At 43.1% G+C, this 25225-nt stretch overlaps 1 protein-coding gene across 7 annotated transcripts in view; it reads left to right on the top strand.

The window, feature by feature from the left end:
• The window catches only part of LOC138848482 (uncharacterized), a 100820-nt gene that overhangs the window by 50470 nt on the left and 25125 nt on the right, over positions 1-25225 (top strand). For 2 of the 7 annotated variants that reach the window (XM_089325765.1, XM_089325763.1), the window contains one exon: positions 1084-1404. The exons of 4 other annotated variants lie outside the window; for them this stretch is intronic. In XM_089325765.1, coding sequence (XP_089181891.1) covers position 1084 — 1 coding nt within the window. In that variant the 3' untranslated portion in view covers positions 1085-1404. Of the gene's footprint in view, positions 1-1083; positions 1405-23156; positions 23411-25225 lie in introns of those variants that run through there. One more of the 7 variants, XM_089325761.1, reaches the window with a different exon arrangement.

The following is a 25225-nucleotide window of genomic DNA, read 5'->3' as shown; positions in this document are numbered from 1 at the left end:
ATGGAAGACCTCTCTCTCTCTCTCTCTCATTTTCACTCTCTCTCTCTCCTCTCTGTAACTGTTTCAAATAAATAAGTAAATAAATCTTCTTAAAAAAAGATGTTACTTGCCTTTTCCACTTGTGTTTTGGCAAGCATAGTAATTCCAGAGACTTCCTGATATGTGATGATATTCTGATGGCTACTGGAAATTATACTTGTATATTCTTGTACTTGAAAAATATCTTTTAATAATGATAAATATTGGTAGTTATAATCGTTGCATATATTCTGAACTTGTCGGTGTTAATTGTATTTAAAATTGTATCTAATATACCAATGTATATATTTTCTACATAAATCAATGCTCTTTGGGGTCCTCACTGACTTCAACAATGTGAAAGAATTCTTAAAAAGTTAAAAAATTGCTACTCAAAATTCTAATGGGAAGACAAGCGCTCTTGCCTCATTAGATGCTGCTGGATGGCTCGGTTACAGAAATGTGTAAGAGTGACCTCAGGAGCTAGCTCAGCTCTGTGATGTTGGGCCTCTCAAATTACCCAATTGAAAAATGGAATAGATTAATTCATTCACTAACTCAGTATTCACTGAAGGTCTTCTGTGTGCTGGGCACTGTCTTCCAGGTGGGGCAATTTCACTGCCTTCTGGAAGTTCACAATCAAGTGAGGGGAACAAACCACCAAAGAAACAATGATAATAGAAACTGCCAGGTGTGCAAGAGAAGTGGTGGGAGCTCAGAGGGGCGCCTCCTCCAGGGAGCAGGGAGAGGAATGGACACTCTGTTCTAAGTCTTGAAGGAGGACAAGAATTGGCTAAAGGAAAGGTGAATGGTAGGCTAACTAGAGACATTAACATGTGCAAAGGCCTCATTGTTTTTGAAGGGGTTGGCTGGGACCCATTTGGAGGTCCTAAAATCAATTTAATGTGTCATCACCATCACATTATTAAGAAATGATGAATAGAAAATTTCTCAGTGAATCTCACATGATGTGGATTTTTTTAAAATATTTATTTTATTTATTTGAAAGAGTTACAGAGAGAGGTAGAGACAGAGAGATCTTCTAACCATTGGTTCACTCCCCAGATGGCCGCAATGGCTGGAGCTGCACCGATCCGAAGCCAGGAGCCAGGAGCTTCCTCCAGGTCTCGCACTTGGGTGCAGGAGCCCAAGGACTTGGGCCATAGCAGAGAGGTGGATTGGAAGAGTAGTAACCGGGACTAGAACCAGCGCCCACATGGAATGCTGGTGGTTCCAGCAAGGGCTTTAACCTGCTGTGCCACAGCGCGGGGCCCCAGTGTAGATATTTTTTTCATGAAACCTTTTCTTCCTTAGTGTGTGCATATGTGGCATATGTGTATGTGCAAATGTATGTATGTGTGTAGACCATTCTGGGTTAAATGTAATATGTCTGTTTCTTATTGTTGGTTGAAATAAAAAATTTTTTTTAAAAAAAAACCAGTGGTCTGGAGGCATAAGAAGTAATGTTATGTGTTCAAAGAGTTAAAGCAGTAATTCAATAATGTGTGACAGGATGCATGTAGGTAGTGCTGCCGAAGAAACAAGGAGGAATCCGATTGTAGTGACTTACTAAGAAGTTTATATTTTATCCTGAGGGCAACTAAGTACTATTAAAAGAGTTTTAGGATGAGGAGTGACATGACCAGGACATAAAGGTTGAATAGAAATCATTCTAACAGTTGGAAAAAAGATGGATTGGGGATGATGAAGGCAAAGTCTCATGAGGAAAACTCTTACTCAGTGACTATAAAAATTCAGGGCCTGAACTAAAGCCCTAGAAACAAAGATGGATATACTTGTTTGAATTTATTAGAGTTCTTTTTAAAAATTTCGTGTATATTCCTTATACAAGATTTTCTTCTAGCTTTAAAAATTTATACACTAGAATACAAATTCCATGAAGACAGGAATTTTTTTTAAAGATTTATTTATTTACTTGAAAGAGTTAGAGAGAGAAGGAGAGGCAGAGAGAGGGAGGTCTTCCATCCACTGATTCACTCTCCAATTGGCCTCAATGGCCGGAGCTGTGCTGATCCAAAGCCAGGAGCCAGGAGCTTCTTCCGGGTCTCCCACGTGGGTGCAAAGGCCCAAGGACTTAGGCCATCTTCCACTGCTTTCCCAGGCCACAGCAGAGAGCCAGATCAGAAGTGGAGCAGCCAGGACTCCAACCAGCGCCCATATGGGATGCTAGCACCACAAGCGACGGCCTCACCTGCTATGCCACAGTGCTGGCCCTGAAGACAGGAATTTTTTAAAAATTATTTATTTATTGAAAGGCAGTTACAGAGAGAGATCTTCCATCCACTGGTTAAGTCCCCAAATATCTGCAATAGCTTGGGCTAGGACAAGCGGAAGCCAGGAATCAGGATCTTCTTTTGCGTTTCCCACATGGGTGCAGGGGCCCAAGCACTTGAGCCATTCACTGCTGCTTTACCAGGCACATTAGCAGAGAACTGGAGAGGAAGTGGAGCAGCTGGATCTCGAACTGGCGCCCATATGGGACATGGGCATCACAGATGGCGTCTTAACCTGTTATGCCACAACACTAGCCTGAGGACAGAAATTTTTAAATCTTTTTTTAACTTCATCGTCCTCAGAAATGAGAACAATGCTTGGGTATGTCAGATGCTGAATGTGTCTTTGTTGAATGAGGGTTGAGCATTTGGCCTAGCGGCTGAGATGCCAGTTTGGATCCCCACGTCCCGGGTGTGTGTCCTGCCTGCACTGCCTATGCTTGTGTGCCAGCGTAGTGATCTGCCTCTGTTCCTGATTCCTGTTCCCTGCTAATGTGCTCCCTGGGAGGACACAGGTGGAGTCACTGCCATCCATCTGAAATACCTGGATTGGGTTTCTGGCTCCTGACGTTGCTTCAGCCTGGACCAATCCTACCTAGCTGCTGTGGGTATTTGGGGGATGAACCTGCAGATGGGGGCTCTCACATGTTCTCTCTCTCTCTCCCCCGTCTCTCAAATAACACAATCTTTGTTGAATAAATAATAAATGAATCTGTTTTTATCCTGGAAGATATTAATATAGGAGATTGTTTTGTTCTGGTCCCATATTATCTCTGTAATCTATTCTTTTTTGTTGCCTTTTATTGTATTTTGTTTTATTATCTCTTTCATGTTAGAGACTTCCTTAAATGTTTAGTAGTCTTCTTGTTATTTTATATTTAAAAGTAAGGCATTCAAGTCAATTGAAAGCTCCCTGTTTCTTGGTGGGAAGACAGTAATTGTTGAGGGTCCAGTCACTTCATTGGGTGACCCAATGTCAATTTCTGTATGTTTTATCTCTAGTGAGTGTCACTTGCTTAACAGATTTCTCTGATCTTCAGCCTGGGGACTATAACCTTGACAAGTGGTATTACTGGAGCCAAATAGGATCAAATACTTCAGTGTTAAGCCATTGAGGAGGGTAGACTTCCACTTCCTTCTTATTTTGAGTATCACCTCACTCGGGGCCCAGTTTCCCTCATGTCCTCAGAGCCAATTCTTCACTCTTCAACTCCTGCGAAGAGTGACCTCCTCTTTCCTTGGTGGGGCAGGGGAAGGAGCTGTCACCTGCTGCATGGGATCGGGCAGCTCTGTAGTGAGCTTTCTACCTCCGTTTCTCAGCCCCTCTTATCCTTGCCTTTCAAGATCTTTGGTGCACGCACATTCAGAGCCCCAGGGGTTTGTGTTGTAAATCCTCTTCCTCAAGTCTCCATAACCCTCTTCAAGTAATGAGCTTTCACCTCTGCTCCTCAGTTGCCCCCTTCCCAGGGTGAAAATATTGTCGCACTCTCATATGATGTCGTCTTCATCACTGTTCTCTTTGCCCCAGGAGTTTTATATCACATTTATTCTTTCACTGACCTTTTAGAAGAGTTTTAGGGGAGAGTCGAGAAAAATTCACGTATCTAGTCATTCATGTTTAAACAAAACTTTTTTTTTGACAGGCAGAGTTAGACAGTGTGAGAGAGAGAGAGACAGAGAGAAAGGTCTTCCTTCCGTTGGTTCACCCCCGAAATGGCTGCCACAGCCGGTGCGCTGTACCAATCCGAAGCCAGGAGCCAGGTGCTTCTCCTGGTCTCCCATGCGGGTGCAGGGCCCAAGCACTTAGGCCATCCTCCACTGCCTTCCCGTGCCACAGCAGAGAACTGGACTGGAAGAGGAGCAACCGGGACCAGAACCCGGGGTGCCGGTGCCGCAGGCAGAGGATTAGCCTAGTGAGCTGTGGCGTCGACCTAAACAAAACTCTTAGAATGGTTTTTTAGAGAATAGCTTAATGACTAATTACTAGTCTCATTTTCTTCTTCATTTTTTTTTTCAAGTTAAATCACATTGGTTTGGGGCCTACACTGTGGCATAGTGGGTTAAGACTTGGCCTGAGGTGCTGGCATCCCATTTGGGTGGTGGTTTGAGTCCCAGCTGCTCTACTTCCCATCCAGCTCCCTGCTAATGGCCTGGGAAAGCAGTAGAAGATGGCCCAAGTGCTTGGGCCCCTGCACCTACGTGGGAGACTTGGAAGAAGCTCCTGGCTCCTGGCTTTGGATTGGCCCAGCTTCGGCCATTGCAGCCATTTGGAAAGTGAACCAGTGGATGTAAAACCTGTCTCTGTTTGTAACTCTGCCTCTCAAATAAATAAATCTCTTTTTTTTTTTTCAAAAAAAAATCACATATGTTTGATTAAGTTAATTTAAGGAAAAGAATCTATTTGCTTGGATCTTAGCAATAATTTTTTTTTCAGTGTAAGGGGTGAAATGCTATGATTCAGTGATAATTCTATCAGAACATGTTGTATCACATTAATGTTGACATCCATTAATAAAATTAACCAGTCAGTAAATTTAGATTTATATACTTAGCAGTGCTGATATGGAAAAGTTTGGGGATGGGGAATGACTGACGCAATTTTAAAACAAAAGATTTTATGTACTTATTTGAAAGGCAAAGACAGAGAAAAAAAGATTCTTCCATCCACTGGTTCTTTCTCAACTTTGCCACGGATCCAGCCTAAAGAGCCTGGAACTCCATCCAAGTTTTTCACATGGGTAGCAAGGGCCCAAATACTTGAGCCATCTTCTGCTGCTTTCCCAGGCTCATTAGCAAGGAGCTGGATGGGAAGCAGAGCAGCTGGAACTGGAACCTGCTCCCCGATATGGAGCACAGGCATTGTACAGTGGCTACCTAACCCTCTGTGCCACAACCCTGACCCTTATTGACACAGACTTGAAATATTATATATAGGAAAAAAGTTAGAGTTACTGATCTTAATATAGATAGGAAAATGCTGCCGAGGCATTCATCAAAATGCCTAAAGAAATACTAGACATATTATTATCCTGACATTTGTGTGCAACAGAACCGTAGGGTAATAAGTGTTGGAGTTTTAGAGACTTTGGCCGTGTAATTCCACATTAGAGTCCCTGTTAAATACACTCTAGCATTCTAGCCTAATTCCAAGTGTTACTCACCACTGAATGTGTTCCATAGAGTTGATGATGAATGCTGGGTGACGTCACTAAATGGTCTGATGGCTACATTAGTAATCAAGACACTGATTCCAGCCAGGGCATAACATATGTGTGTGTGAGTTACAATGCCCAGACAATTGGATTAAACAGGATTATCTGGTTTGTACCTTCTGATGTATGATTTGTTAAAAATTTTGACTCAGCTATATTGAGGTATAATTTAAACAGAATAAAACTTACTAACCCTTTGAGGCATACAGTTTAATGGATTTGATAAATATGTACCATCTTCAAAATATAGATTTCCCTTGGCCTTTATAGTCCATCTCCCCTGGCCACAGGACCCCTGATCTGGTCACTGTTCCCGTAGTTTTGGCCATTTCAGAAGTTGCCTGTGTGATTTTTGCCTTTTACCATTTTGCCTTTCTGACTGTGCCTTAACACTCAAGTTAGTGTGAAACCACCTAACACACAAGGAGCAGGTTAGCAGGAAGTCACAACCCATATGGTGTGCGTCCCAAGGTGCCTTTTCCCACCTCTTGCGCTCTGACCTTTGTTATGCTTGCCCAGTAGGTTCTTTTGGATGAATTGAAAGAATCTCAGACGCTTAGAATTCCAGGAACTCAAAGTGTATCTTATGAGACTGCCGGACGCTCGCCAGCGAGAGTCCAGCGTAGTAAAGACACGATTGCTGCTTACTCGGTTCTCACGGTACTTTATTCATCCAGATGCAAGGCAAAAGAAAAGAAGCCAAGCCCCTCTCTCTGCACAATACTATCCCCCTTATATACCCAGGGTTCCCCTAGCAGGACGCTCCCAGCCAATGGCAAGTCTGTTCACATGCAGTCCATGCAGGCACAGTCCAATCAAGTTGAAGGGCACATAGTGCCTCAAGTCGAAAGTTCGTCTTGCTCCATTGGGGTTGTTTGTGTGTCTTCAGGACATCCTGTGGTTAGCACTTCTTTGACTTGTTTTGCTCAGCAGCCAGCACTTCCTTAACTTGTTTTGCACAAGTTGTTACAACAGGCCATGCAAACAGTAAAGTGAGGAAGTTCCCACAGGTGGCCAGCCTGCGGTTCCAGGATCTCAAAGTAGATAGCTCTCCATTGCCCACTGGGGCAGGAGCATGGCAGCTGCACTGATTTCCAAGCCGCTGAAGGTGGTTTCAGTTTGGACAGGTGAGGTTTACTGCTGGGAACGAACGCATGTGGAGGGGTTTAAACAAGTCAAAAGCAGAAGGACCCTGTGATCACTTTATTTCCCACAGCATTGCATTTAACAGCTTGTTGGGATAAGGTTGGAATGTGTTTCTCTGAGCCAGGGCAGATATCCAAGAGTATCTGTATCACGTAGGTCTATTAAAAGTATTAGCAATAGGCAACTAGTCACATGCCAAGTCCCTTATGATTTCAACAGTACCATGTATTTTTAGTTCTAGCAGGGTACTTTATAAGCTGTAAAGGTCTAAAATAGCTGGCAACTTAAAATCTTAAAGGAAATTTCCTTTGTCTCTGTATCCAAACCATTTGCCCTTACTACATTCTGCAATATGTTTCCTTTCAGCAAATCTGAAGGCAACACGGAGACTCAGTATGCACACATTGTGTTTATTTTTATTTTTGTTATTCCCAAGAAAACATATTCTTAGCAAGCTAACAGTAAAAAAAGAAGCTCAGTGGTCATATTGAGCACCTTCTTTCTGGTACAGGGAAGGAATTTGAGACTCAGAGAGGTGAGGTGTCTGAAAAGCATATTTTTAGAAAATAATTTTTGGCCGGCGCTGCAGCTCACTAGGCTAATCCTCTGCCTTGCGGCGCCAGCACACCGGGTTCTAGTCCCGGTCAGGGCGCCGAATTCTGTCCCGGTTGCCCCTCTTCCAGGCCAGCTCTCTGCTGTGGCCCGGGAGTGCAGTGGAGGATGGCCCAAGTGCTTGGGCCCTGCACCCCATGAGAGACCAGGAGAAGCACCTGGCTCCTGCCTTCGGATCAGCACGGTGTACTGGCTGCAGTGCGCCGGCCGCGGCGGCCACTGGAGGGTGAACCAACGGCAAAAGAAGACCTTTCTCTCTGTCTCTCTCTCTCACTGTCTACTCTGCCTGTCAAAAAATAAATAAAAAAAATTAAAAGAAAGAAAATAATTTTTAGGTGAATCTGAGTGTTCTCCTCAGTCATTAAATGTCTCCAAGGCTAACTCAGTAATACATGTGCACCAGAGCTCAACCAACTGACCCGTACTTTATTGCACAGTGAAGCTGTGTTTGGGACAACTCCTCAACATGTGGTCTATCCTATATCACCACCACCACCAAACTTCTATCACAGGTATAAAGACCTTCAAATTCGTATTTCCCCAAACATCTAGTAACTGTTTATCTGCACACTGCCTGGAGATAGCCAGTATATTATTATGGTCTTTAAATAACTCTTGAGAGTGCCTAGCACATTTACTAAAATCTTTATCTTTTAAAATTAATTTATTTGAAAAGAGGTGGGGGTGGAGAGAAAGAGAAATACCTTCCATCCACTGGTTCACTTCCCAAATGTGTGTAGCAATTGGGCTGGGCCAGGCCAAAGCCAGGAGCCCAGAACTTGGTCTGCATCTCCTGGGTGGGTGGCAGGGACCCAGTTACTTGAGCCATCACCTACTGCTGCTGCCTCCCAGTGTGCACATTAGCAGGAAACTGGAATCATAAGTGGAGCTGGGACCTGAACCCAGGCACTCCCAGATGAGTGCCTCAAGTGGTGTCTTAACTGTGGCCCCACACACCCACACTAAAATATTCATCTTATAAATGGTCAATAAGTGCTGTATTTTTTCTTAAGACTTATTTATTTGGAAGAGTTACAGAGAAGGATAGAAAGAGATATTCCATCTACAGGCTCGTTCCCTAGATGGTCGCAATGGCCAGCACTGGGCCAGGCCAAAGTCAGGAGTTTCTTTGCATGGGTAGCAGGGACCCAAGTACTTGGTCCATCTTTTGCTGCTTTTCCCAAGCCATTAGCAGGGAGCTGGATTGGAAGTGGAGCAGCTGGGACATGTCCCAGCACCCCTGTGGGATGCTGGCATTGCAAACTGTATTTTTAAGTGTCACATTTTTAAGAATTTTAAAAAACCGCAGAATTTTTTGAGCAACCCCTTGATGGACTAGGTTTCACTTTATAATAATTCTCCGATCTTGATCTTGGAAGACAGCAATAAGATTTTGGAAGTGGTCATTTGTTTTATGTGTGTACTTAAAATTTGCTGCCTCACTAGGGAGAAGTCATTAAGTGTACAGTTCTGTGAATCCTATCATTGAGATGACTTCCAGTGTAGCAGCTATAGTGGCCATTAACCACAGCTACTGAGTTCACTGCATCCTCTCTGCTGATGCTTTGCACACATAGTGCTGACTGTAACAGAACCTTACTTCCTGTTCTCCTCTTGTTCTTTTCTATGTTTGTTTTTAAAATTTATTTATTGTTTAAAAGGCAGAGTTACATAGAGGCAGACAGAGAAGTCTTTCATCTGCTGGTTCACTCCCCAAATGGCCACAACAGCTGGAGCTGTGTCAATACAAAGCCAGGAGCTTCTTCTGGGTCTCCCATGTGGGTACAGGGGCTGAAAGACTTGGGCCATCTTCTACTGCTTTCCCAGGCCATAGCAGAGAGCGGGATTGGAAGTGGAGCAGATGGGACTAGAACTGGCGCCCATATGGGATGCTGGCACTGCCAGCCGTGGCTTTACCCACTATGCCACAGCGCTGGCCCCTCCTCTTGTTTTTTAATGTCTTTAGAGGAAAGAGTCCATTGGATTTTTTTTTTTTTTTTTTTTGGTCAGGTGGTGTGGCTGTTAGGATGAGGTTCTATGTGAGTAAAAGACACTTGGCTCCTATATTTAAATAAGATAGAAGTGTGCTTTCCTATCCCATGAAAGAAGAATGGAGGCAGGCAGCCCCGTGCTGACACACACCACTAGGATGTTGCTGGATCCAGGTTGCTCTACCCTCCCCAAGTTTAGTTTCCATCTGCAAAGGTCACTGCTGGTTCTGTGGACGTGGAAGCTGTGGCCTTCATGTTCTACTGGTGGGCCTGAAGAAGGGAAAGAGACAGACAGGCAAAAAGGGGCTTCTTTTTGGCTAAGTCTGTTGCCTTTAAGCACTGTTCTCAAAACTCTCCCACAAGACTTGTAGCATATGGCCAACATTTAGTCATATGAGTAAACCTAGCTGCAAGGAAGGCTGGGAAATATATTCCTGGCCAGCTAGGAACGAAGAAGTGTGAGGTGAGATGGATGTTGTAGTCTAGAACTAACCGCAAGATAATGATGGTAGAATATGCTATCTGTGCTATGGAGCCTAACCTCCTCATAAATAGGGACCACTATTTTGCAGAAATAGTATCTGTGGGTCATGATTGATGCAATTAGCTCAGTAGGCAGTTATTTGGGCATCCTCAAAGAAACTCAGATGGTTCTTGTGTCACATACAAGTAGTGATTCACTCTCAGCTAGACTGCTTTCAGTTGTAAGAATTCAAGTAAAGCAAAGCAAACTAAAATCACAAAAAAAATTTACCCTATTTATTTAATAAAGCCTTAGGGAATATCATAAACTGAAGTAAAACAGTGAGAAATCCAAGACAGCGTAAAAGGCTATAAATAATTAGTAGCTGCTTATGAAAGAATTAAAAAGTATGGTTGCATTATGCAACCTTCCAAATAAACTGCTTGCTAATTTTTAGGGAGGTCGGGGAACTCTAAAAGCAACTTATAGTCTACTTGCTGTCTCTTTTACAAAGATTTGGCAATCATAGATCTTTCAAGATACATTTTCTTTTCTTTTTTTTTTTTTAAGGGGAAAGGGTTTATTGGAGGAAACTGACAAACCAGAGGGAAGGGGCAAAGAAGGAAAGAGGGAAAAGGAGAGCATAAGAGAAAGATGGAGAGAAAGAGACAGAGAAAGCCATGTGTTCAGGAACAGGTCCTCTTAAAACTCTGCTGGGTTGGGGGGTGCAGGCAGGGAAGTAGGAGCAGCGAATCCCATTAGGGTGGGGGTAGAGCTTGACACTGTTGATTGGGACACGGGGTCACCTGGCTTCCGGCCATGGCGGCAGGGACTAGAGCCTAGGATGGTGTCAGGGTGTAGATCGCGCCATAGATAAGACTGCTCCAGTTTCCTAACATTCCCCCCTTTTGTTTTTTATAAAGCAGGAGTTGTATGGGATTACATTAGTCCCAAAAGTCCAGGAGGGGTAGAGAGACAATGATCTGTCTTTAGAGCTACTTCCTGCTGACATGGGGTGTCGAGGTACTCTTCGCTGGCATGGGGCAATGTCTCAAGCCTCTGTCTCCTGGGCGGGGAGCCGAGTATATCCCTGTAGCAGCATTTGGTTGACAGCCGGGTTGCTGAAGGCCTTGGTTCGTTCATTATCACCTGCTGTAAACACTTAAACAGACACTGTAGTATACAAGTCAGGGTGAGAATAGCAACCAAAGATCCTAAGAGTGGCATTAACCAAGTAATGAGAGGATTTCATAGAGGAGAGGAAATGGGGGAGGGGTCCTCTGGACCCTTGTGGAGACTGATGGACGTGGTTTAAAGCTGATCTCAACCAAGACTGGGAGCAAGGCCACTCATCTTTTGTGGGTAGAGGGGTTTGTCTGCAGAGAAATTCTGAACAATCATGCAACAGTAAGTGGGGGAGAGGACCATCAATACACACAGGTCAGGAGTAGAGCCATTGATGTAAGAGTAGAGGCTATCAAGATACATGTTCTTTATATTTTATCCTATCATTTAGAGGCTGTGTGATTCTAAAGGCAGGTTCACTGAAGTATAACTTACTGCCGTAAAGGGGACCCATTACGAATGTACAACCCAATGGCTTTAGCAAGTTTATTCAGTGGGGATCCATTGCTGCAATCCAGTTTTAGGACATTTCCCTCTGCTGTCTGTATAGATTTTTTTTCCTGTATGTTAATCATGCAATGTGTATTTTGTATTTAGCTTTTTTCACTAAACACAGTGCTTTCCAGGTTCATCCATGTTGCAGAATGCATAGGAATTCGTGCCTTATAACTGCTGAAGAGTAGTCCACTGTGTGAGCAGCCCACATCTTGTTTATCCATTCACCAGTGGATCGACATGTAGAGGGTTTCCAGTTTTTGACTATTATGGATAATGGTGCTGTGAAAATTTGTGTACATGTCTTTATGTGGATATGTGTTTTCATTCTGATAAATTCTTAGGAATAGAGTTGCTTAATTGTATTTTAAGTTTATGCTTAACTTCTTAAGAAACTGCCAAACTGTATTCAAAATTGTTGTACCATTTTACATTCCCACTAGCAACATATGAGGATTTCAATGCCTCCATTTCCTTTCTGACTTTGTTATTGTCTATAGTTTTTGATGATAGCCATCCTAGTGTTATCTCATTGTGACTTTAATTCACATTTCCCTAATGATGAATGATTTTGAGCTTTTTGTGTCTATTAAATATTCATATTTCTTATTCAGAGAAATATCTACTCAACTCTTCTGCACATTTAAAATATTTATTCAAAGCCTTTGTCCATCTTTTCATTGTTTGTCAAGCACTTTCTATATATTGGTCATTCTAAGTACTTCAAAATGTATTCTGAATTTAAATCTTTTTTTTTTTCAGATATATGATTGCACATGCTTTATCCCAATCTGTGGTGTGTCATTTTACTTCCTTTGTGGTGTCATCATCATCTTTTTTTTTTTTTGGAAGATTTATTTTATTTATTTGAAAGAGTTTTATATATAGACATAGAGTTTTATATATATAAATATATATATTATATATAGTTTTATATACATATACATCATTTTATATACATATATATAGTTTTATATATACATATATGTGTATATATATGTATATATGTATACATATGTATATATAAAACTATATATATGTATATAAAACTATATATATATAGAGAGAGAGAGAGAGAGAAAGAGAAAGAGAGAAGAGAGGTCTTTCATCCACTGGTTCACTCCCCAAATGGCCGCAATGGCCAGAGCTGAGCTGATCTGAAGCCAGGAGCCAGGAGCTTCTTCTGGGTCTCTCATGTGGATACAGGGGCCATGGACTTGGACTATCTCCTGCTGCTTTCCCAGGCCATTGCAAAGAGCCAGATCAGAAGTGGAACAGCCGGGACTTAAACCGGCACCCATATGGAATGCTGGCACTGCAGGCCAGGGCTTTAGTCCGCTGAACCATGGCGCCAGCCCCTGTGGTGTCTTCTTAAGTGCAAAATTTAAAAGTTTGATGTAGTACAAGTTAACAGTGTTTTCTTTTAGACTTGTGCATTTGGTATTGAGTTACAGGATTTTGATCGATGGCCAGCGTCTCCAAGCCTTGGTTCCTTTATCTGTAGAATTATTTAAAATAATCCTTACCTCAAAGATAATTATGGTTTAAATCAGATATCTCAGGACAGGAATTTGGCTTAGTGGTTAAAATGCCAGTTGACATCTGTATCCCGTATCAGAGTACCTGTTTTCAGGTTCCAACTCTGCTTCCTATACCTTCTCCCTGTTGAGGCACACCTTGGGAGGTCACGGGAGATCATACAAGTGCTGGGTTCCTGTCGCTCCTGTGGGAGGCGTAGGTTGAGTTCCCAGCTCCTGACTTTGTCTTAGCCTCATCTTGGCTCTGCCTCAGTCATTGCGGGCGTCCAGGGAGTGGGCCAGTGGATAAGAGCTCTGCCTGTCTCTCTACCTCTCAAATAAATAATAATCTTTAAAATATGTTAAAATAAAGTGATCAACCTGACTGAATCTCTTATCTGTTTGGAAAGTGAGAGGTCTAAGCAGTGACTGCAAGTTCAATTTTCAACTTGCTCTTAGGTTTCTTAAGTTCTTGAAATCTATGGCTGGCTTTTTGGTAGGAAGGGTCCAGCTATGTGTACAAACTATTGAATGTGACTGCTAAGCAATCTTGCTCGCATCTTCTGATGAGATCCAAGAGATAAGCTTCATGGACAGAATGGAATGAGTAGGTTGTTGGGAGGGGTGGAAAATTAAAATACATAGTGGAGTGAAGAAGGAAGTTACTGGGTAAGGAGGTGGGGCCGGGTAGGAGGGAGGGGTTATGCAAAGGCTTATAGAAACTTTTGGGGCAATAGTTGTGGTAATAATCCCGATTGTGATGATGGTTTCAGAAGTGTATACATATGTCACAATTTACCAAATTATGCACTTTAAATATTTCTATTATGTCAGTTACCTCAATAGAACTTTTTTTTAAAGGAATGGTCATACCCATTATGATTTTTTTTTTTAAAAAAAGCATTGTTGAGGAGGTAGAGACACTGAAGCAAAGAGACCTGAAACACTGCTGGCAGCAATGTGAAATGGTGTAGACACTGAACAAAACAGTGGGCAGTTCCTGAAAGTGTTAACCATAGAATAAACATATGATCCAGCTCTTCCATTTCTGGGTACATATCAAAAGAGTTGAAAGTTTGGGGCCAGTGCTGTGGCACAGTGGGTTAATCCTCTGCCTATGATGCCAACATCCGGTATGAGTGCTGGTTTGAGTCCCAGCAGCTCCTCTTCTGATCCAGCTCCCTGATATGGCCTGGGAAAACAGTAGAAAATGGCCCAAGAGCTTGGGCCCCTACACCATCATGAGAGATCTGTAAGAAGCTCCTGGCTCCTGGCTTTGGATCGGCCCAGCTCCAGCCGTTGTGGCCATTTGGGGAGTGAACCAGAGGTTGGAAGACCTTTCTCTCTGTCTCTCTCTCTCACTGTCTGTAACTCTACCTCTCAAATAAAATCTTAAAAAAAAAAAAAAAAGAATTGAAAGCTAAACCTTTAACAGGTATTTGTATTTCAGTGTTCAGTATCAGAAGTATTCACAACAGCCAAAAGATGGAGACAGCCCAAGTGTCTTGTGACAGCAGAATGTATAAACAAGATACAATATGTACATACAATAAATGATTAATCAGTCTTAAATGGGGAGGGGATTCTGACACATGCTGCAACATGGATAAGCCAGTGAATATTGTATGATTCCATTTGTTTGAGGTTCCTATAACAGAAGTCAACGAGACAGACAGGAGAATAGAGATGACCAGGAATCAGGGAGAGGGAAGAAAAAGTGAGGAGTTGTTCAGCTGATACAGAGTTTCTGGCTTGTGATGGTATAAAAACTCTAGAAATGGATACTGGTGATGGTTTCACAGCATTACAAATGTACTCAATGCTACTAAATTACTGAATTGTACACATAAAATGGCTAAAGTGGTAAACTTTGTTTTCTTATAATAAAAATGCAATGAAAAAAATGAGATGGATGAGGTGATAGATGTATAAGCTTAAGTGGTAGTAGCAATAGAAAATGTACAATTGGAGGTTGACAAGTCAGCCCCAGGGATAAAGTCAGAAATAGGCGGATTCTGGTTCCTTTATCCTAACACTCACACCTATCAATTAATATAAATTTATTCTACTACTTCTTCACTCCCCTGTCTTCATGTGCTGTATAGGAGCATGGAGAGATGTAAAGTGGAAAATAAATTGAATGCATTTAGCCTGGGGAGGAGAAGACTTGGGGGAGACCAGGACAGCTGTGCTTAGATATTTACAGGGCTGTCAGGTGGAGGGAAGAGGAGGCTTACTCTGTGTGCTGCAGACACAGAATAGGATTTCATGGGGAGCAGATCTCTCTTGCCTCTGAGAAAAGGAGTAGCTTTTTAATAACCAGAACAGTCCTTAAATGGAGTAGAACTGGTAGGCACAGGAGAGTGACCACTGGTGGGATCGCAGTGTCCAGGCAAGGAAGCAACGTGGGAGAGCTTCCTCTCTGCCTGCCTCCTGCTGCTGTCCTCACTCATTAGCAAATGCATCAGGAGCCAGAGGGCAGAGACGCTCAGTGATGCAGCTTGTGGGGAGGGATGCTGAGCAGGACCAAGAAGTGCGTCTCTAAGCTCCCTTCCACGGAGAACTTTGTGAATTTGAGGCTGCGATGCACTTGATTCTCACAGCAGACAGCCCAATTTTCCTGCCCCAGCCAACTGGAAAAGAGTAAAAGATCTGGAGATTATACCTGATACTGTAAGGTACTTGGGGAGTATGGCAGTGTCCATAAGGGTCGGGAAGTGCTCTTGACAGTTGGAAGGTGGGAACAATGCTGTCAGTCACACAACTGGAGCACCTGCTCTCTGCTAGGCTGTAAATGCCGTAGTTTCAGTAGTGAGCCAGTCAGAGGTTCCTCTCACACAGGGGCAGGTGATAAGCACATAAGCAGATTATTCGAGATGCTGTCATGTAAGACAACAAACTGGTCAAAATCCAGAACCCTAACATTTCCTAGTTGTGTGATCTTCGTTAAGTTCCTTGACCTCCAGTGTCTCAGTTCTGCGTCTGTAAATGGGGATGAACAGTCGTACCATCTCAGTGAGGTTGTTCTGAGGATACCACCAGTCAGTATGTACAAAGCCCTTAGAACAGTGCTATATATAAATGTTTGCTTTCATCTTCATCATCATCAGACACTATTAGGAGATAATAAGGCAGGAGCTGCAGAGAAGAGAATGGTGGGTGTGAAGATGATGGCAGTGTGGGGATAGGGAGCTGGCATGCTAGAGGAAGGGAAGACCGCAGCTCCTGAACCTTCCTCACGGTGCCGTTACAATCTGGAACAAACAGCTACAGGAAGTACACTCTGATGGCCTGTATAATGACAAACACAAGGCTTAGTAAATTCGAAGCCACTTTGCAAAATGGATTCCAATAATTTTTAGTCCTTTAAAGGCAAACAACAGAAGCAAAAGGTGCTTACAAGGGGCAGAGGCAGGGGGTCTGAGATCTCAGGCTCGACTCAGCCTGGCACAAGGTTGAACCCCAGCTCTGCCATTTACTGTGGTCTGACCTGGGACCAGTTGCTCAGCCTTGCTGGTGACAAGGTTCCTCCTTTGGACAATGGAAATAATCACACCGACTTCACAGGTTCAGTCTGAAATGAAAGCGTCAACTGTAGTTGCTTAGCATGATTCTAGAGTATTCTGAGGAACTGATATGTGTTATTGTTGCTTACCATTGTTTTTATGAAAAGAGAGAAGCAACAGCTGTGCCTGACTTGGAAAGGGTGAGCACAATAAAATACTGACACATTCTTACTCCTTGCCCTGACATCAGGGTTCATAAAGGATAACTTTTGAATTTTGTGGCCGACTCTGAGGGACAGCATCCCATGATGCACTCATAAAACCAGAGCACCTGCGGGTGCTCTGCATGACATTAATCCACAAAACAATCTCCTAGAGCTTAAAGCAGCAGCTAAATATTTTCATGACAAAATTCAGCTCTTGGGGCTGGCGCCACAGCTCAATAGGCTAATCCTCCACCTAGCAGCGCCGGCACACTGGGTTCTAGACCCGGTCGGGGCGCTGGATTCTTTCCCGGTTGCCCCTCTTCCAGCCCAGCTCTCTGCTGTGGCCAGGGAGTGCAGTGGAGGATGGCCCAAGTGCTTGGGTCCTGCACCCCATGGGAGACCAGGAGAAGCACCTGGCTCCTGCCTTCGGATCAGCGTGGTGCACCTGCCGCAGCGTGCCAGCTGTGGCGGCCATTGGAGGGTGAACCAATGGCAAAAGGAAGACCTTTCTCTCTGTCTCTCTCTCTCACTATCCACTCTGCCTGTCAAAAAAAAAAAAAAAAATCAGCTCTTGGGATGTGTTTATTTTTGAATCACTTTCACATTTCAAGCTCACAAGTAGCATTAGTGAAATGGACGATATTTGTGCATACTAATTGGAAAATTGGCACTTAAAATTTTTTGGATTTTTTTCTTTTCAGTGATCTCCTTTCTGAGCAAAATCTATCCCCCAGAGGGAGTCTCCCTGAGCTGATTTTCAAATTGGGTCTCTTCTTAGGAGACCTGCTAGTATCTTCCCTGGTAGCTCCAGCAAATCAAACTTCATAGATGAAAAGAGTAAGAAACTGATCGAAATTCTCCTTCACTCCTCTTCAGAAACTACTTGTTTGCAAATTTATCTTAGAGCACAGATCGATGCATCAGTGTTAAAGCTTTGTTTTTAAATGACAGGTTCTGTCTTGCACCAATAATAATAAGCTGCTATATTCCTGGGTAGCATTTTTATATATAGAATACATTGGAATAGGTCTTTTGTTTGCCCCTATCTATCTTGTTACTAAAATAAAAGCTTATTAATTTAGAATAATAGGAAAGAAGGCTAATCGATTCATTAGGGTGGAAAAGTTCAGTGTACAGCTTTAGTCACACATAGCTCCATTCAGATTGGAAGAGAAAACCTAAGTAGGACAAGAGTGCTTCCTAAAATCCTGTACCAAGCAAGCATAGATTCCGCCGCTGAGTGCCACAAACGAAATGCAACTTTAATATATGAAAAGTAATTATGGGATTCAGGTACTGAAAACAAGTCTAAGGAATTCATGGCTTTATGGAGATTTTCTTCAATATAGCTATTGATTTTAGATTGATCAGGCTTTGCTCCTAGTATATCCAAAATAATTTATGAGGGGATAAGTTGTTCTGAACTTTTTATTCTTTGGACAGTTTGGTATTTGGTGTTAAAATCCCTGGAACTTTCAAAATAGTGGAGAATGAATTAAGGATTCATTCAGCAATACCGAAAAGTCCTGAGTGTTTTTCCTTTTCTCCTGTAGAGCTTACTAGTTGATTTAGCCCTGCGTGCTAACCTCCGATCCTCATATTTTAGGGACCAAGAACAGCTGAGTGTGTGAAAGAAAACCTTGCTGTCATGTGTGAAGAAGTTTCCTTTGGTTTTGCATTACCTTTTTCTTTCTTTTTTCCTCCCTTTTGGGCAAAGCTTCCCTTTAGGAGAGGTTCCTAATTCGCCTCGAGAGGCAGCTATATATTCTAAAACGCAGCATTTCCTTAGTCAAATCACTCCCTTTACCAATTCAGTAGAAAGACGGTCCTCCAGGGATGCTGGGTTGTCACAGATTTCTTTGGCGAAGCAAGCGGGTGGGCCTTCCTCCTCCAGGAAGGCTCAAGGCTTGGGGTTACTGCCTTCAGTCGTGCGACTTCTTGTCTGCGTCTCTCCCGCTGAGTTCTTGTGTTCTGTGCTCACGAAGGTCATGTCCTACACAGCGTGCCCACCGAGCTGGGTCAGCGGGAACACAGGATGACCATTTCGCTCATCATCATTTGTCTGAACCTAGAGAACAGAAGATCCTTATTGATTTCACCCGCGGGTTTCCCTACACGCTAGGTTGTGTGCACAGAGCAATTGTTTGTTTTCACCCCTCAGGCGTGCCTAAGAGGTAAAGATGCATTCTCTGCTTTTCAGTTTGGGCAGGACACTATTGAATAGTGAACATGATACGGAGAATGGCTGCTTCAATCTCCTTATTCCTTCAGGAATCACACTGAGACTATTTCAAGCACGTAGAAGATCAAGGGCGCATTCGACTTTTTCTCTTTTGGTAACTCTTGTGGGTTTCCATAGAACTCCAGAAGTGCTGTGCCCTCTTTCAAAAATTAAACTACTCAAATTAATTAAAAAAAAAAAAAGGCAAAGAAAAAGAGCCTGCAGTTTCTGGGGGTTTCCTTAGAGGCTGTTTTTTTTTTTTTATCTGTTTAACCAGGGATTTTTCACATATTGACATAAGCATTCATTTGCTAATTTGTTGGACATTAAACTGCATGGTGCCTCCCCCAGAATCTTGAATGAAGCTGAAATACTTGGGTCCTTAGGGCTGCTCAAGTCCTGCACCATTCCCTGCACACATATGGTTTTTCCTCCTCTCTCTCCTTAGATAAAAGTCAGTGCTGATCGCCTTAAGGAAAGAATGAGTTAAATGGACCAATATTCCAGGCCTGGATCTAAAAAAAAAAAAATCCCAGCCTTTTCAGAGGCCCCTGAGCACCTGCAGCAGCAAGGTCATTTGCACATACATAAATAAATAAATTAACAATGAATAAATAATTTAATCCTGGTCACACAATGCCACCTTACAGATTTGATCCTTTGCAGCTCCCAGTGAATTTGTCCATTTCTAATTCTTTTTGATAAAGTCCTCAGATACTTGCTGACTGTCAGGCTCATTTTCTTATTGTTTTCGCTTGATTAGTTCTGTATGACCTAAGGTCGCCCTTAAAATCCACATCTCTCGTGAAGACTCCAAAAAGCCTTCGTTTTTAGCACACACACACATACACACGCACCCGCCCCAAAAGCCATAGAAAGTGCCTGCCATTTCTGCACACAAAAGCCTGGAAGGGTTTTCCTCATCAGCCTCCCGAAGCAGCCCTTCGCTCACCCAAGCGCAAAGATTGCTCGTTAAGGGGTGCTGTGTTTTTGTAGCCTCTTTATGCGGTGCACTTGGGGGTGCCTGTGTCAGGCCTTCCACGTCCTGGAGGAGGCGAGCCACCTCCCCTTTACCCTTGTTGGGCAGTGGGGTCAGTGACACCATCAGGCCTCGGCACCTGTCCACCCACAATGAGTGCCCCGGGCCATGTGTCCCATGGTCTCCAGAAATGCTGCTGGCCTGGCAGGGAGGTGTGGAAGCAGACTGCTTTGCTTTTTCTTAAGCTGATGGGAGAGTTGAGGCTGGTCCCTATGTTTAGGCTGCATGTCCCTGTGGGCCCAGGGGCAGGAGCCTATATCTGACTCTCAAGTGTGTGATTCCCAGGTCTGGGCTGGGTCTTCACCTTGGGTGGTGGAAGCCTCCTTGCACTGTAGCATCACTGTTCAATCTGAACAGGCCATTCTCTTCCCCTACCAAAAGGTCTGCTTCTCAAAAGGGGGTGGGGGTGAGGATATTTTTGGTTGGCTGAATATAATAGCTTTAATTAGTGGGAAACTCTTTTTACCTTAGCAAGTGAATTGAAATTTGAAGAAGAAACTTCAATTCTGGTGGTCCGCATGCCTCCATGAAAACATAGGCTTGCTCCTGGCATTTTTATTAATTCTTAGTATAATTGAACACAAATTTTTAGGAGTAAGTAACTAGAAATTTTGATTTTTAAAAAATGATTACTAAAAATGCCCATAATACTACCAGAACTTCAATTTAACCAAATTCTTTACTTTTGTCTTACTGAAAAATTCACAAATCTGTGTAAATCAATTGTTCAGTATTCTTCAGCATTTAGATAAGGTTTTCTATGTCAAATCTTTTATATTTTTCAAGAACATATTCTTAGTACTTTTTCTTCTTTCTTTCTTTTAGACCCATCACACAAAAACTGCTGTATGATATGGAGTATTATAATCGTTACCTTTTAGCAACCATGAGTCTTTTAGGTACCCAAGGAAGACGTTAATGAAAACCGTAGTGTCCTATGAAAGTCTGAGAAAGTAGATTCCACTGCCCACATGGAGAGCTGTACAATCACACTGTAAAGCCTCACTATGTATTTTCTTTTTGGTGAGGAAATTGTTATTTTCTTAGGTGAGGAATTTTCATGTATCTTGATCTATTTCAGGAATTTTCCAGAACAAATTATCTGGGCTGAATTGCCAAAACCCTTCAATAATTGATTCCATAATTTGTATTATTTTTTTTGAAAAAAGATTTATGTATTTGAAAGGCAGAGTTAGAGAGAGACACACAAACACACAGACAGAGGAGAGACAGAGATCTTTCATCAACTGGTTCACTCCCCAAATGGCCACAATTGCCAGGTCTAGGCCAGGCCAAAGCCAGGAGCTTCATCTGGGTATCCCACGTGAATGCAGGGATCAAAATTCTTGGGCCATCTTCTGATGGTTTCCCAGGCACATTAGCAGGGAGCTGGATTGGAAGTGGAGCAGCCAGGACACCCATATGGAAAAACAGCATTGCAGGTAGTAGCTTAACCTGCTATGTCACAATCCTGGCCCCTATTTGTATTTTTTCTCTTTTTAAAAAAATATTTATTTTATTTATTTGAAAGAGTTATAGGGAGAGGTAGAAACAGAGATAGGGAGAGAGAAAGAGAGATAGGGAGAGAGAGAGAGAGAGAGGTGTTCCATCCACTGGTTCACTCCCCAAATGGCTGCAACAGCTGGAGGCGAGCCCATCTGAAGCCAGGATACAGGAGCTTCTTCCAGGTCTTCCATGTAGTTACAGGGCCCCAAGGATTTGGGCCTTCCTCTGCTGCTTTCCCAGGTGCATTAGCTGGGAGTTGGATCAGAAGTGGAACAGCTGGAACTTGAACCTGTGGGTTGCAGGCATCTGGGGAGTGAATCAGAGGATGGAAGATGGCTCTTCGCTCTGTCTCCATGCCTTTCAAATACATTGAAATTTTTTAAAAAAATTGGGGAGAGAAGCATCTTTGTGGTTATACCATAACTAAGGCAGTGGAGGAGGGCCCAAGTGCTTGGGCCCTGCACCCGCATGGGAGACCAGGAGGAAGCACCTGGCTCCTGGCTTCGGATCAGCACAGTGCACCTGCCATAGCGGCCATTTTGGGGGTGAACCAACGGAAGGAAGACCTTTCTCTTTGTCTCTCTCTTTCTCTAACTCTGCCTGTCAAAACAAAAACAAAAACAATGTAAATGGTCCCAGATAAAAGTCAAGATATTCTTGTCATTGCGACACCTTAGCTCTGGAAGCTGGATGAACATACTGATGTTGTAATGCACCTCAAGGTGAACTCTGACCCCCATGTGTAATGGAAATTCCAGCCCAAACAAGCTCCTCCAGCAGCAGGTACCAAAAGTCTTGAATTTACATAAGTTTGTTTCTTCTCTGGATCATTTTAAAAAGAACACTTCCAACCTCTGAAAGGTTGATCATCTTGGGATAGTAACAGGAAAGAGAAAATGCAGCTTCAAGGAGGTCCATTACCGGTTTGTGTTCAGTGTTTATCATTCTCCCACTGTTGTGCTGGACACTCCATGAGGCCCTGGGGCCCTGGGAGCATCAAACATTATGTTGGGGCGGGCGCTGTGGCATAGCAGGTGAAGCTGCCGCCTGCAGTGCTGGCATCCCATGTGGGTGCCAGTTTGAGTCCCGGCTGTTCCACTTCTGATCCAGCTCTCTGCTGTGTCCCAAGAAAACAGTGGAAGATGGCCCAAGTCCTTGGGCCCCTGCACCCACGTGGGAGACCCGGAAGAAGCTCCTGGCTCTGGGCTTTGGATCTGCTCAGCTCTGGCCGTTGCAGCTATTTGGGAAGTGAACCCGTGGATGGAAGACCTTTCCCTCTCTCTCTCTCTCTCTCTCTGTCTCTCTGTCTCTCTGTCTCTTTGTCTCTCTCTCTCTCTGCCTCTGCCTCTGCCTCTCTGTAACTCTGTCTTTCAAATACATAAATAAGTCTTTTTTAAAAAATTATGTTACTAAAGAAGGAAAAGAGTGTTTTGAAATGATTGCCTTTTATTTCAGGAGAGGGATGCCCAGTCTTAGAGATGTCGACTCTCTCCCAGATGTCTCTAAGCTCTATGAAGACAGCGGTGTCCGCTCCCGGGGAGAGGACTGCAGCAGAGAACCTCAGAAATGGTACACCTGCTCTGAATGCAGCAGGTGCTAAGTCAGGATAGCGATTCTCACCCTTCCTTATTTTGGACGTATTTAAAATGTGTAGAAAAACGTAGAGAATGATTTGGCAAATGCTCATTTACCTACTACCCAGGTTCATCAGTGTTAACATTCTGCATCTTTGCTTCAACTCTTTTCCTTTTAAGAAAGCAGACTTTAAAAAAAATATTTTTCTTATTTACTTATTTATTTGACAGGCAGAGTTAGAGATAACTTCCATCCAAATAGCTGCCATGGCTGGGGTCCCCGCTGAAGCCAGGAGCCAGCAGCTTCTTCTTGATCTCCCACGTGGGTGCAGGAGCCCAGGCACTTGGACCATCTTCTGCTGCTTTCGCAGGCACATTAGCAGGGAGCTGGATTGGAAGTGGAGCTGTGCTCATATGGGATGCCAGTGTTGCAGGCCACAGCTTAACCCACTCTGCCACAGTGCTGCGCCCAAGAAAGCAGAATTTAAAGATGCAGCTGAAGCCCTCCTTGTCTCCCTCCTGGTAGGTGCCCTTTACTTCCTTTCTTCTGGTCTCCTAGTGTACCTACTAAAATGAAAGTACGGTCCCAACACACACACACAGATAGAGCACATAGATACAGCTCTATCTGTGAGCATATACATGAAAAGGCTACCAGCTGATATTTATCAAATCTGGGTTTTTTCTCTTTTGTGCTTGGATATATTTCCCCCATGCTCCTGCTGATCTTATGCTTAAGTGATGGTGAGTAATGATAAAGGGATAAATAAGTAATAAGAAAAATGTTAACACCTTTTTTTTTTTTTTTTTGCAAAGGGAGAAGTGTCACAACAGTGTGTAAAACTATGCGAAGGCTCTTTCTGCCTCAGGTGGCTGTGGGAAGCCCGCCTGTACAAAGCAATCAGAGCCTGCTCTGAACTTCGTGGTAGCCACATCAGCCAGAAAACAGACATCCATAAGAAAAGAATCAGGCATAGATGTAAACCGACAAGCGGGTACCAGACTAATTCCTAGGAGAACATCATTAGCTTTGAGAGTCTATAAACTTAGAAGCTTCTTATCCCATGGGAAATGGAATTTAAAAATAAGTTTATTTTGGTGCAAATTTTGAAAGCCATGCATAGATTTTTCATAATATACATTTCCTACGAACTTTCCAAAGGCCCCTCATAAATCAGTAAATATCGGGGGTAGCTACACCTGCATCTAATGATAAAGGACCACATCCTGTTAGTTCTGGTGCCGCTGTGCAGTGCCAGCGTGTAAAACTACCCAGCAGTCTTGAAAGCCGGTCTCTTTTATGCTCCTTTAGTCTCATTCCCACTGTTCTCTGGTTCTTTGGAAATGGCCCCGCATGCTCTAGCTTCTTACAGTGAAACACAGGTGTGAGAGGAGCAGGTTGAGCTGTTCTCAGGACCTGCTTCGGCCCCGCTCTTCACACTGAGCACACTTGGAGCAGCGATGCCTGCAGTCTAGTCTTGCTCTGCTTTAGTAGTCAGCGTTGACACCCACGCTTGTTAGAAGTGTTTACTTGCTATATTTCATCGTCTTTCTCTGCATTTCCCTCCAAATCTCTTGAAAATGGATAGTTTAAAAAGGATTAGGGTATTCTTATTTCTCATGTAGTTTCTTAGCCATACTCCCCCATGTCAACATTTGTCATAGTCAGTGAACACACAGTTAAACATAACTTACTTTGACTTTTTAGCTTGACAGAGGCATCTGTCACCCACTCTACAATAAAAAGTTGTTGTGCTTGGGTGGGGAGTGATAAAGTAAAAGGCATTGTCTTGACCCTTCTCTCCCTAAGTGGCTCTGCCTGAGCGCCACCAGAGGCCAACAACTTTGAAGTTCGCAGTCCTTTCCTGAACTTCACATCTATAGTGACAAGGGAACAGTGGGCATGTCCTTGGACCAGAATCCTTCCTGAACAGTGGAGGATCATTCTGTATGGGCCTCTTAGCTATGTATGTAGTATCCCACAAATAGCTGGGATAACCATTGGGTTTGTTACTCAACTCATGTATTTTAATAGCTTCTGAGGGTAGATATTTGCATTATCAGTGGTCCAAAATTGTTATATTAAAAGATATCTAATTATCATCTTACCTAAATTCCTCATTTTACTGAAGAGGAAATCAAGTCTCAGAGAGTTGGCTTGATTTAGCTCTACTCTACTCATTATAACAGTTGGGTAAACATTGCAGAAAAGGAAACACATTTCTTATTGATGGGTATATTGATATAAACTTCATATTATGTTGACTACTTATGGTGTGCTGTGATTCTTCAGGATCACA

The sequence above is a fragment of the Oryctolagus cuniculus genome, chromosome 2 (genome assembly GCF_051225735.1).
Source record: "Oryctolagus cuniculus isolate XC-2025 breed Fujian yellow rabbit chromosome 2, ASM5122573v1, whole genome shotgun sequence".
NCBI classification, from domain to species: domain Eukaryota; kingdom Metazoa; phylum Chordata; class Mammalia; order Lagomorpha; family Leporidae; genus Oryctolagus; species Oryctolagus cuniculus.
This window is presented reverse-complemented; position numbering and strand designations above follow the sequence as displayed.